A 10,077-nucleotide genomic window follows, 5' to 3' on the forward strand; every position below is an offset into this window, starting at 1 on the left:
TCATAGATAAATTAAGCACCACGGGAGCTCTCCATGGTATTACAGAACTTGCCTCTCCATGGTACTACAGAACTTGCCCAAGGAGCTAAAGTGTGATGGTATGCTATAGATAGGTATTCACCATCAGGTTGGTTAGGCTACCATATCATAACACTTGTCTTGGCATTATTATTCACTATTATCTAATGTATGGCTTTTTGTTTTTCACCCCAATTTTTTTTCTCAAATAAAAAAATATTGCAATTAAACTGTGTAACGCCTCTCCTAGTTGTTTCATTTATCTGTAGGCAACCTATCTGACAGAAGTGATCAACTTAAAACAAACACACATATTGTAAACACTATTAAGCTAATTCTCTTTGGTGTAGCGCTTGGGGGTTACATATGTCAAATCAAATCAAATTGTATTAGTCATGTGCCAAATGCAACAGTTGTAGATCTTACAGTGAAATGCTTACTGGCGAGCCCATAACCAACAATGCAGTTTAAAAAATATGTAGATAAGAATAAGAGATAAAAGTAACAAGTAATTAAAGAGCAGCAGTAAAATAACTATAGGGAGACTATATACAGGGGGGTACCGATACAGAGTCAATGTGCGGGGGTACTGGTTAATTGAGGTAGTATGTACATGTAGGTAGAGTTATTAAAGTGAGTATGCGTAGATGACAACAGAGAGTAGCAGTGGTGTGTGTGTGTGTGTGGATGTTCAGGCGTCTTATGGCTTGGGGGTAGAAGCTGTTTAGAAGCCTCTTGGACTGAGACTTGGCGCTCCAGTACTGCTTGACGTGCGGTAGCAAAGAGAACAGTCTATGACTAGGGTGGCTGGAGTCTTTGACCATTTTTAGGGCTTCCTCTGACATCGCCCGGTATAAAGGTCCTGGATGGCAGGAAGCTTGGCCACAGTGATGTACTGGGCCATTCCTACTACCCTCTGTGGTGCCTTGCGGTCAGAGGCCGAGCAGTTGCCATACCAGGCAGTGATGTAACCCATTAGGATGCTCTTGATGGTGCAGCTGTAGAACCTTTTGAGGATCTGAGGACCCATGCCAAATCTTTTTTTGTCTCCTGAGGGGGAATAGGTTTTGTCGTGCCCTCTTCACATTGTTTCATTGCTATGGATAAATCCCACTGCATCCCACTGCTGGCTTGCTTCTGAAGCTAAGCAGTGTTGGTCCTGGTCTGTCCCTGGATGGGAGACCAGATGCTGCTGGAAGTGGTGTTGGAGGGCCAGTAGGAGGCACTCTTTCCTCTGGTCTAAAAAATATTCCAATGCCCCAGGGCAGTGATTGGGACACTGCTGTGTAGGGTGCTGTCTTTCGGATGGGATGTTAAACGGGTGTCCTGACTCTCTGAGGTCATTAAAGATCCCATGGAACTTATCTTAAGAGAAGGGGTGTTAACCTCAGTGTCCTGGATAAATTCCCAAGCTGTCCCTCATACCATCATGGTCATCTAATCATCCCCAGCTTACAATTGGCTACTTCATCCCCCTCTCTCCCTGTAACTATTCCCCAGGTTGTTGCTGTAAATGAAAAAGTGTTCTCAGTCAACTTACCTGGTAAAATAACAGTAAAATAAAAATAATGATCATAATTAATCGTTTTGTTGTAACAAACGGAGGAGATTAAATCAGAAAGAGCAGCAGTGCCTTAACTTTATTAGATAGACTATCATCAGTGCTTGACTTGGGCACCTCAAATGTTCTTCTGCTTGAGTTCCAACACCTCTTATAGAATATTGGCTTTATAATATTGCTGGGTTCTGGGACCTAAAAATAATCCCTAACGGTACCCAAAATGAATAGCCTAATGGCATCTATATCAGTCCACTATATCAAGCACGGGATATCTTCATGTTTGGTTTCACTGCTGAGGGGATATGGTGTGTATTTTAAGTGTTTGGACCGCAGCCCATGAGTTGTTTCTGACCACGTGACCTGACCAGGAAAAACATGTGACCCAACTAGAGTTTTACTGTGTGGTCAGGAAAAATGACTAGTTTAACCTTTGAGGACAAAGTGTTAGGAGGGGACAGAGTTTTTGACACCATTATCACTGCTGTTGATATGGACAACTCAGCCCTGCTTGGGCTGGGGCTGGAGCAGTTGGAGGCTCCCATCTCTGACAGCAAAAAGATAACCAGCATTATGAAAACCATAACATCATCCCTGGCAAGAAACAATGCATATCTGGCTATCTAGGCGACACCTCAGCTGTACTCTACCACAGTAGAGCAGATAGGAAGCGTTGACCTTTCTGTAGAGAGCAGCTCCAGCTCCCTTAGCTGTGCAGCAGAGGCAGTAGCGGACCTGCCAATATTCCCAGACATGGAGGACTTCATCGCAGTGCAGGCTAAACCTAGATAGGTATGGGGTGAAGGCCCCAGGATCAAGCACACAGAGCGGATCAGAGGAGGACAGCTCCAGTGTCATGAGTCAAGAGACTTTACGCAAGATCATTAGAAAGATCCTAATCGTAATTTTCAGGTCGAAGTTCCCCAGCCATATTCTGGTCTCGGTAACAATCTATGATCAGTTGCTGCAGCCTCTGGCCACATACAAGGAACTTACAGTCATCTGCTTTCATCAAGAAAGCAACGTTTTCAGAGGGGAGAAAGCCCTGGGTGCCATAGTGATCGCTGTGTATAAAGACAGCTCTGCTCTGCTGGATGTAGGGCTATCACAGCTGATGGCTCCCATCACTGACAGCCAGAGCACAGCTTGCACTTTCAAGGCTGTAACGTCATCGCTGGCAAGAAACGTAGCCTCTCTGGCTAGCCAGGCAACAGAAGTCCACAAAGGGAATGGGAGCACGATGGCTCAGGAGACCAGCTCCCGGTGCACTGGAGACATTGCAGAGGGCACAAGTACAGAGCCAAATGACACCCATTAATTAAGATGTTTCATATTTTATAGCTACATACAGTTGAAGTTGGAAGTTTACATACACCTTTGCCAAATACATTTGAACTCAGTTTTTCACAATTCCTGACATTCAATCCCATGAAAGATTCCGTGCCTTAGGTCAGGTAGGATCACTACTTTATTTTAAGAATGTGAAATGTCAGAATAATAGTAGAGAGAATGATTCATTTCAGCTTTTATTTCTTTCATCACATTCCCAGTGGGTCAGAAGTTTCATACACTCAATTAGTATTTGGTGGCATTGCCTTGAAATTGTTTAACTTTGGTCAAACGTTTCGGGTAGCCTTCCACAAGCATATTGACTGATATATACCGGCTGATATATCACATCCATATTTATGTAAGTACTGTATATATTTAAGAGAGAAGCATTTTATTTCCTTTGTATTGATATTCTAACCATTACAGACAAGCACTGGAGACTAAATAATGTTGATTTACTTGCATCTTTATTGATTCAGTTTGATTTAGCCAGGAAAGACTTTTGTCAAGCCATTACAGTAACATAAATATAAAAAATGTAAATAACAATTCGCTCTCTAAAACAATATATTAATTACACTGATATCAACAACATTAAAAGTCAACAAACAATGGCTTTGGAGATGGTTGATGTGGTTGTACCATGTAGTAGAGTCATATAGCATTCATATATACAGTAAAAAAACATTAAAGAAAAGCTTGTAACACTCTGCCGATTCACAAGAATAATAACGATGATAATAGTCACAATTATCTTTTAAAAAATTCACAGGTAGTGTCTTACTATCTTGGTATACTGGAATAAACATGTCCACATTCTGTCTGACCTCCTCAGCAGGACATAGTGCAGTAAATCTGAACCATATCTAGGAAGGCAATGTCTTTCTTTGTCTGGCTCTCTAACTCTATGAGCTGAATCCCACTTTGAAAAATGTGCACCCAGCCTTGCTGATTTAAAAGGCCTGGACACAGTCCTCTCACTCGTCTATCTTTACATGTGAAGGCAGTTTGACCTCTGTCTTTTCTCTTTCTGCTCACTATTGTCACTTTCTCATCCCACTTTTGGTCATAAAAAGCATTATCTGAAAGTATAAATAACAACAATATCAGAGTAAAGCCAGCGTGCTGCCATGTCTCTTTCCCAGACCATGGGATAAAGTCATTTTCAAGTCATTTTCTCTGATGGTGGGGAGCCCTGACAAGAGCTTGGGGGCTGCAAAACATGCCGATACAATATGAAAAAGTGTAATTTTTCCACACTGAATTCTCCTAAATGTTGATTTCATACATTGTGACAATAATGACACACCATGAGAATGGCTGCAAGTGAACAGATATGCATTAGATTCCCTTTTCTTTCACACTATTTCTTGAATATCGGTTATCGTTGGAGTTATCGGACAATACCAATATAGTGTTAAAAGGCCACTATTGGCAGATAATATCAGTGAACCTATATAATCAGTTGGGCTCTAGCCCTGACACAACTTAATGCTGACCCCTTGTGTTCATCTTTAGGTACCGCAGACGGTTTGCAGTGTCAGAGAGCCAGGCTCTCCAATTACCCCACACTAAGAACCATTCAAAGTCAATTACATTTAATCTCAAGCCATTTGAGGATATTTTCTGAAACGGAACCAACCAACTACCAATCAACTTTACCATTATTTTCCTAATTTCCTCATATTAAAAAATACTTGTGAGTCTTCATCCCCAATTTTAACCACTGTCTCCAAAAACATCCCCTCACACACCTGAGTATCATCACCCCAGAAATGCCAAAGACAAGCACATTCTCCAAACATCCCCTCACACACCTGAGTATCATCACCCCAGAAATGCCAAAGACAAGCACATTCTCCAAAACATCCCCTCACACACCTGAGTATCATCACCCCAGAAATGCCAAAGACAAGCACATTCTCCAAAACATCCCCTCACACACCTGAGTATCATCACCCCAGAAATGCCAAAGACAAACACATTCTCCAAAACATCACTCTTGATTATCATCTAAAATCTTCTTAAAATATGATTTTCTTATCTCCTGACCTAATGTCTCATTACCATAGACATGCGATTTGGCAAACTACCCTCCAGGTTGGCACTAAACCTTCCAGAGGAATAACGTTATCAAGCTACAATGTTATTGTCTTGCAACTTTTGGTGCCATCCTTGCTTCCCTTTAAGTGTCACTGCTTCCCACCAAGACTGCCTGGATACTTTACATTAAAGGCAAAGAATTTCAATATTTAACCTAAACCATGTCAATGACAGTTTGTATTGCATTCTACAGTGTAGCAGTTCAGTTTATGTTTTTTTGTAGTTCTATGCTCTTTATAGTTTGTGTTCATAGTCTAAACTCAATTGTATGGTTCTCTGCTGTTCAGTTTGCATTGGTTGTTTTCACTATATATTGTGCAGTTCTGCGTTGTAGTTTAATCTGTCTTGCAGCCTATCCAATTGTGTAGTTTGTAATCAAGTTGATATTAAATAAAATGGAGCCTCTCTAAATCTCAGTGGACTCTATCCTCTCTAGACGTGAGGGTCCGGCCCAGGGGGTGGGCAGTTGGAGGAGGGAAGGGGAACCTTTCATGTCCTCACAAGGCGGTGGGGAGGGGGTTAGGGCAAGGGGAGCAGGGAGAGGGACTGAGTGCATGGGAGGGAAAATTGACAGGGCCGGTGGTGGGGGAGGGGAGCTGGAGGATGAGGAGGTGGGGGTGGGTTTGGACCCCAGCTGTCCCACCTGTTGCTCCAGAGCCTGGTTCTTCTGTAGAGTCTCCACATAGCTGACCTGAAGCTGTGCCTGGTATTTCAGCACATGCTCCTTCTCGTCAATCCAGCTGTCTCGTTCCTGGTCGAAACTAAGGGCCTGGCACTCTCTCTGTTGACGTTCTAGACGTAAAGTCCCCTGGAGCTGATCCAGCTGCTCACGCAGGTTCCCTGATTCCACCTGGGTCTCTTGGCACTTATGCTGGGCCTCCTGGTGGAAGTGGGCCTCCTGACACAAGTGGGCCCCCTGATGAAGTCGAGCTTCCTTGCGCAGTTGGGCTTCCTGGTGGAGATGAGCCTCCTGATATAGATGGGCTTTCAGGCGCTGGTGGGCCTCCTGGCGCTGTTGCATGTCATGCCACTGGGCCTCTTCACGCTGCTGCCTCTCTTTTCTCTGCACCTCTTGCCTCTGGGCTTTTGCCTCGTCACTCTGGAGGCTGAGCAGGGAATCTGAGGTGGGGGTGAGAGGGGTGGACGAGGGCTCTGGGGGAGTGCGGGGGCAGTAGAGAGCCCCCCAGGGTGGGAGTAGCCCCACAGCTCCTAGGGTTTGGGTTATGGCAGGATCAACCCCTCCGCCCATCTCCCACAGAGCTTGTTGAAGACCCAGCACCTCAGCCTCAAACACACCCAGCTTCTCCCTCAGGATAGACACCTGACAAAGGGAATGAGGAATAGTATGAGTCTGTCAATATGTGTGTGCATGGTTCAGTTTCACTTCCATCCCTAACTCTGAACGGACAGGATAACTCATCTACTGTAGTGTACACGTTAGTGTCATCAGATAGGTGACTTACAGGTTTCTATGTGTATGGGTTGTTGGAATCGGCTAAACTTTGAACATTGAGATATTAAATAAATGATAGAGAAGAAGCCTTGAATAGAAAGAGTGGAAAAGAATGGGTTTTATGTCAGAAGTTAAGTGTCCTCTGTAGAAAGCCAGAAGGCTTTGGAATGTGTTCGATGGAGGAGAGGCGAGCGACGTGTTGATATAGGGAAGACAGATGGATATCTGTGGATTAGGTGAAGGAGGGGTTACGGTCAGGAGGTGAGGGGTGAGGTCAGTTCCCCTTAAGGGAGTAATCAGGGTTTAGTATCTGGTTACCTTCTTCCAGTTGGGCATAAACTGTAAGGATTGGAAAGAGGGCGTGTTTTAAGTAGGATGTATATAACTGTGATGGAGAGAAATTTTTGCAGTCTGATTACAGCTGTACAGCACCTTTGGGAAGAATTAAACTTGGTTAAAGCTTCTCTAGTGTCCGTGGGTTATTTACTGAAAAATAAGAACCTAACAGGGTATAGGTACCTCGGTCAGCGTCCTCCTCAGCTCTCCTTGGCAGCTCTCCAGCTCCAGGCTCTTGGAACTATATGAGTTCTTGAGGCCCAGCATGGCCTCCTCCCGGTCCCTAAGCTGGGAATTGGCCTCCTTCAGCTGGCCCCTGAGGGCCACCATCTCCGCCGCCCGCTGGGTCAGCTCCACCTGGCTCTCCCTTAGCTGCTGCTTCAGCAGGGAGATCTCCCCTGCCTTCTGACACACCTGGACCACACATAGTAGGTCAGTGTTATGATGAGGCTGTTCACAAAGTCGCACACACACACACACACACACACACACACACTCACACACACACAAACACACCTCCCACTTGGTCTCATCCAGGCGTGGCAGTATGTCAGTCTGTTCCATCCTGAAGTGCAGACACTTCCTCTCCAGATCCTCTCTCTGGGCCAGCAGGGCAGCCATCTCCTCCTGCAGACGTCGCTTGTCCTGCGACAGACGGGTGATCTGGGCCTGCAGGGCATTCTGGGAGCGCTGGGCGCGACGGGTCACCTGCACACAGAGGAAGAGAGTATCAACATTTGGTAGACTGTTATTGGTTACCGCTGCTGTGGAATGTGTGGTCACCTGCTGCAGACGAGAGGCGTAGTTCTGCCCCAGCTCATCCATCTGTCTCTCCCACACACGCTGCTTCTCCTCAAACACCTGGACGATGGCGGCCTCGCTCTGCTCAAGTTACGACACATGTGTTGCACCTGGGAAAGTGGAGGAGAGGTGAAAAAGAGGACAGAAGAGGAGGACAGGATTTTTGGGACTAACCCAAAGCAATGACAATTGCTACGTTCATGAAATCTATGAAATATATCACGCATGAACATTGACCCCAAAATTATCTTTCAGCTCTCACCTCTTGCTCCTTCTCCCAGAGCCGGTTCTCCAGGTCTTGGATGACATCATCAGAGGAAGGAGTGGGACGTTGGGGTGCTGGGGTGTCGCCCAGGTGGTTCAGCTGCTGATAGGACGAGGAGCTCTTTACTAAAGAGGAGCGGTCACTGTACGAGGCACTCAGCCCATTCTGGAATAGTTGCATACATTTATATACAATCCACTCCTGCTGTGGCTTTGGTATGATAGTGTACCAAACTGGATAGATGCAGATACCCAGACAAAGTAAAACAAATGTACATGAATTGCTGCTGGTGAGCTGCACTGCACTAAAAGGATGTTAGCACTCATCAGGAGTCGACTGCAGTGGCTTTCATTACGTTTAAAAAATCCCATTTGCGTAGCAGCAAGCAATGCACCCACCTGGTAGCCTGGTTGCTCCAGCTTTTCCAGAGCCACTGCAGCTCCAGCTGTGGTCCCTAGTCTGTTGATATTGCTGGTAGAAGCACTGAGAGACCCCAGGGCCTCTTGAGGCCCATAGCACAAACCAGAGCCTGCATATGTGGGCAGGCTGGTTAGAGAGTTCCTCCCCGAAGCTGACATCCCTCCATGGACCCCTCTGTTACTCTTACCCCCTCCTGCTCTCTCTGCCAGGCATCTGCCCATCCCTGGGCTGTCCTGGTCTAGGAGGAGGGCCTCTGGAACTGCCACTAGTTCTCCTCCCCCTGCTCCTTCTTCTCTCTGCCCCCCCGCACCCCTACCCTCACATCCACCCCCACTGGTTGGGTCAAGGAGGTTCTGCATGGAATGAAAGCTCTTGGGAACCACTGGTTTGAATGCAGAGGGACGAACCAGCCCCGAGTTCTTCTGGAGGGTTGAAGGCCAGGAAGAGGCAGAGAGAGAAAGGGAGATAAAAGGGGAGAAAAACGGTTTGCGTAGAGGGATATCAGTAAAGAACGTTCTAAAGAAACTGGAAAGGAAACTGTTAGCATACAACACTTTAAAGCCTTTACATTACTGTCTTGAATCAGTAGACAATATAAATCATTGTCAAATGCTATGCCAATAATTATTTGTAAGACCTTTTCACCATTCTATTTCATCAGTTGTTATAAGAAAAAAAAGTATTTATGTAACTGTGTAATTATGAAGTCATAATGTAACTGCAATGATATAATGATACAGCAGCGTATACGTGTCGATGTGATGTAATTGTGAGCTAACCCAATATGCCAATAAGCCACAGGACCCTATAGCTACACACATACAGTACTTGTTTGAGAAGAGGAACATACCTGCTCTAGTTTGCCAGAGACAGGCAGGATTTTGGGTGGGTTGTGGGTTGGAGGGTTGTTGTGATTGTCGGTTTTGTTCTCTCCAGTTTCTCTGTGTTGGTGGGGAGTCATCCCGGTACCACTGTCATTCCCCCCCAGTCCCACCAAGTTACTGCATACATCCAGACTCACAAAACCTCCTTGTGTCTCTCTCTCCACCCTCTCTCTTTCCCTCTCTATCTCAACCCTCTCCCGCTCTCCATCCCTCTCTACCCTCTCTCTTTCCCTCTCTCTCTCAACCCTCTCCCGCTCTCTCTCCCTCTCTACCCTGTCTCTATCCCTCTCTGTCCTCTCCCTTTTTCTCTCCCATACTCTTTCTCTCTCCATCTCTTTGCTCTCCATTTCCCTCCCTCTACTCTCCCTCTCCCATTCCTTCTCCCTCCTTCCTGCTCCGTTCCCATATCCCACCCATGGATCCTCCTGGTCACAGTTGGATGCCTTTGTAGTGGTATGGTCTGTGTCAGAGTCCGGTGGCCGGTCTGTTCCAGTCCCAGTCCCAGTTCCAGTCCCGGTACCAATACTAACACTTCCTCTTTCGTCACTAGAAGCGGTTCCCTCTGAGACTGTCTCTGGGGGAGTCGTTCGGTCCTGCAGCTACGGTCAGCGGTGCAATGGCAAGACAGGGCCGGGGAGTGGGGCAGGGTGGTCCTAGTGCCCACTGATTTCATGGCAAACTCCTGCTCCCCTGCCACTCCGCTACCCACACTGCCCATGGCGAGGGGTCAGGGGTCAGAGGTGAGAAGTTAAGGGGGACAGAGAGTCACTCTGCCTCACACACTGGGAAGCAGTGTCGGTCATCATGGGTTAAAGGGGGAACCGGATGCACACACACTGAAGAGAAAGGGAGAGAGAGAGAGAGTAGTTAAACATGTTCTGTTCATAAGTACCCTCACACACAATGT

The 10,077-nt window shown here is 46.3% G+C and overlaps 1 protein-coding gene across 1 annotated transcript; it reads right to left on the minus strand.

Annotated features, from left to right (window-relative positions):
• Window positions 1–4,712: 4,712 nt before the first annotated feature.
• On the minus strand, window positions 4,713–9,421 carry LOC118951049 (leucine zipper putative tumor suppressor 3-like). The gene is made up of 7 exons (XM_036973801.1): window positions 9,137–9,421; window positions 8,265–8,708; window positions 7,864–7,968; window positions 7,584–7,682; window positions 7,317–7,508; window positions 6,984–7,214; window positions 4,713–6,332 (listed from the first exon to the last, which is right to left on the minus strand). The coding sequence occupies exons 1-7, from the start codon at window positions 9,245–9,247 to the stop codon at window positions 5,418–5,420; spliced, it is 2,097 nt and encodes a 698-aa protein (XP_036829696.1). The 5' UTR covers window positions 9,248–9,421; the 3' UTR covers window positions 4,713–5,417.
• Window positions 9,422–10,077: the final 656 nt, after the last annotated feature.

Source organism: Oncorhynchus mykiss, unplaced genomic scaffold, assembly GCF_013265735.2.
Source record: "Oncorhynchus mykiss isolate Arlee unplaced genomic scaffold, USDA_OmykA_1.1 un_scaffold_320, whole genome shotgun sequence".
Classification (NCBI taxonomy): Eukaryota; Metazoa; Chordata; class Actinopteri; order Salmoniformes; family Salmonidae; genus Oncorhynchus; species Oncorhynchus mykiss.

Excerpts from the sequence above, each read along its gene's own strand:
- LOC118951049 (XM_036973801.1), bottom strand. The coding sequence starts at position 9,247 with ATGACTCCCCACCAACACAGAGAAACTGGAGAGAACAAAACCGACAAT. Across the intron at positions 8,709-9,136 it reads TCTCTGGCAAACTAGAGCAG|AAGAACTCGGGGCTGGTTCG; the intron begins GTATGTTCCTCT and ends TCAACCCTCCAG. Across the intron at positions 7,969-8,264 it reads TGGAGCAACCAGGCTACCAG|CAGCTGAACCACCTGGGCGA; the intron begins GTGGGTGCATTG and ends TCGTCCTATCAG.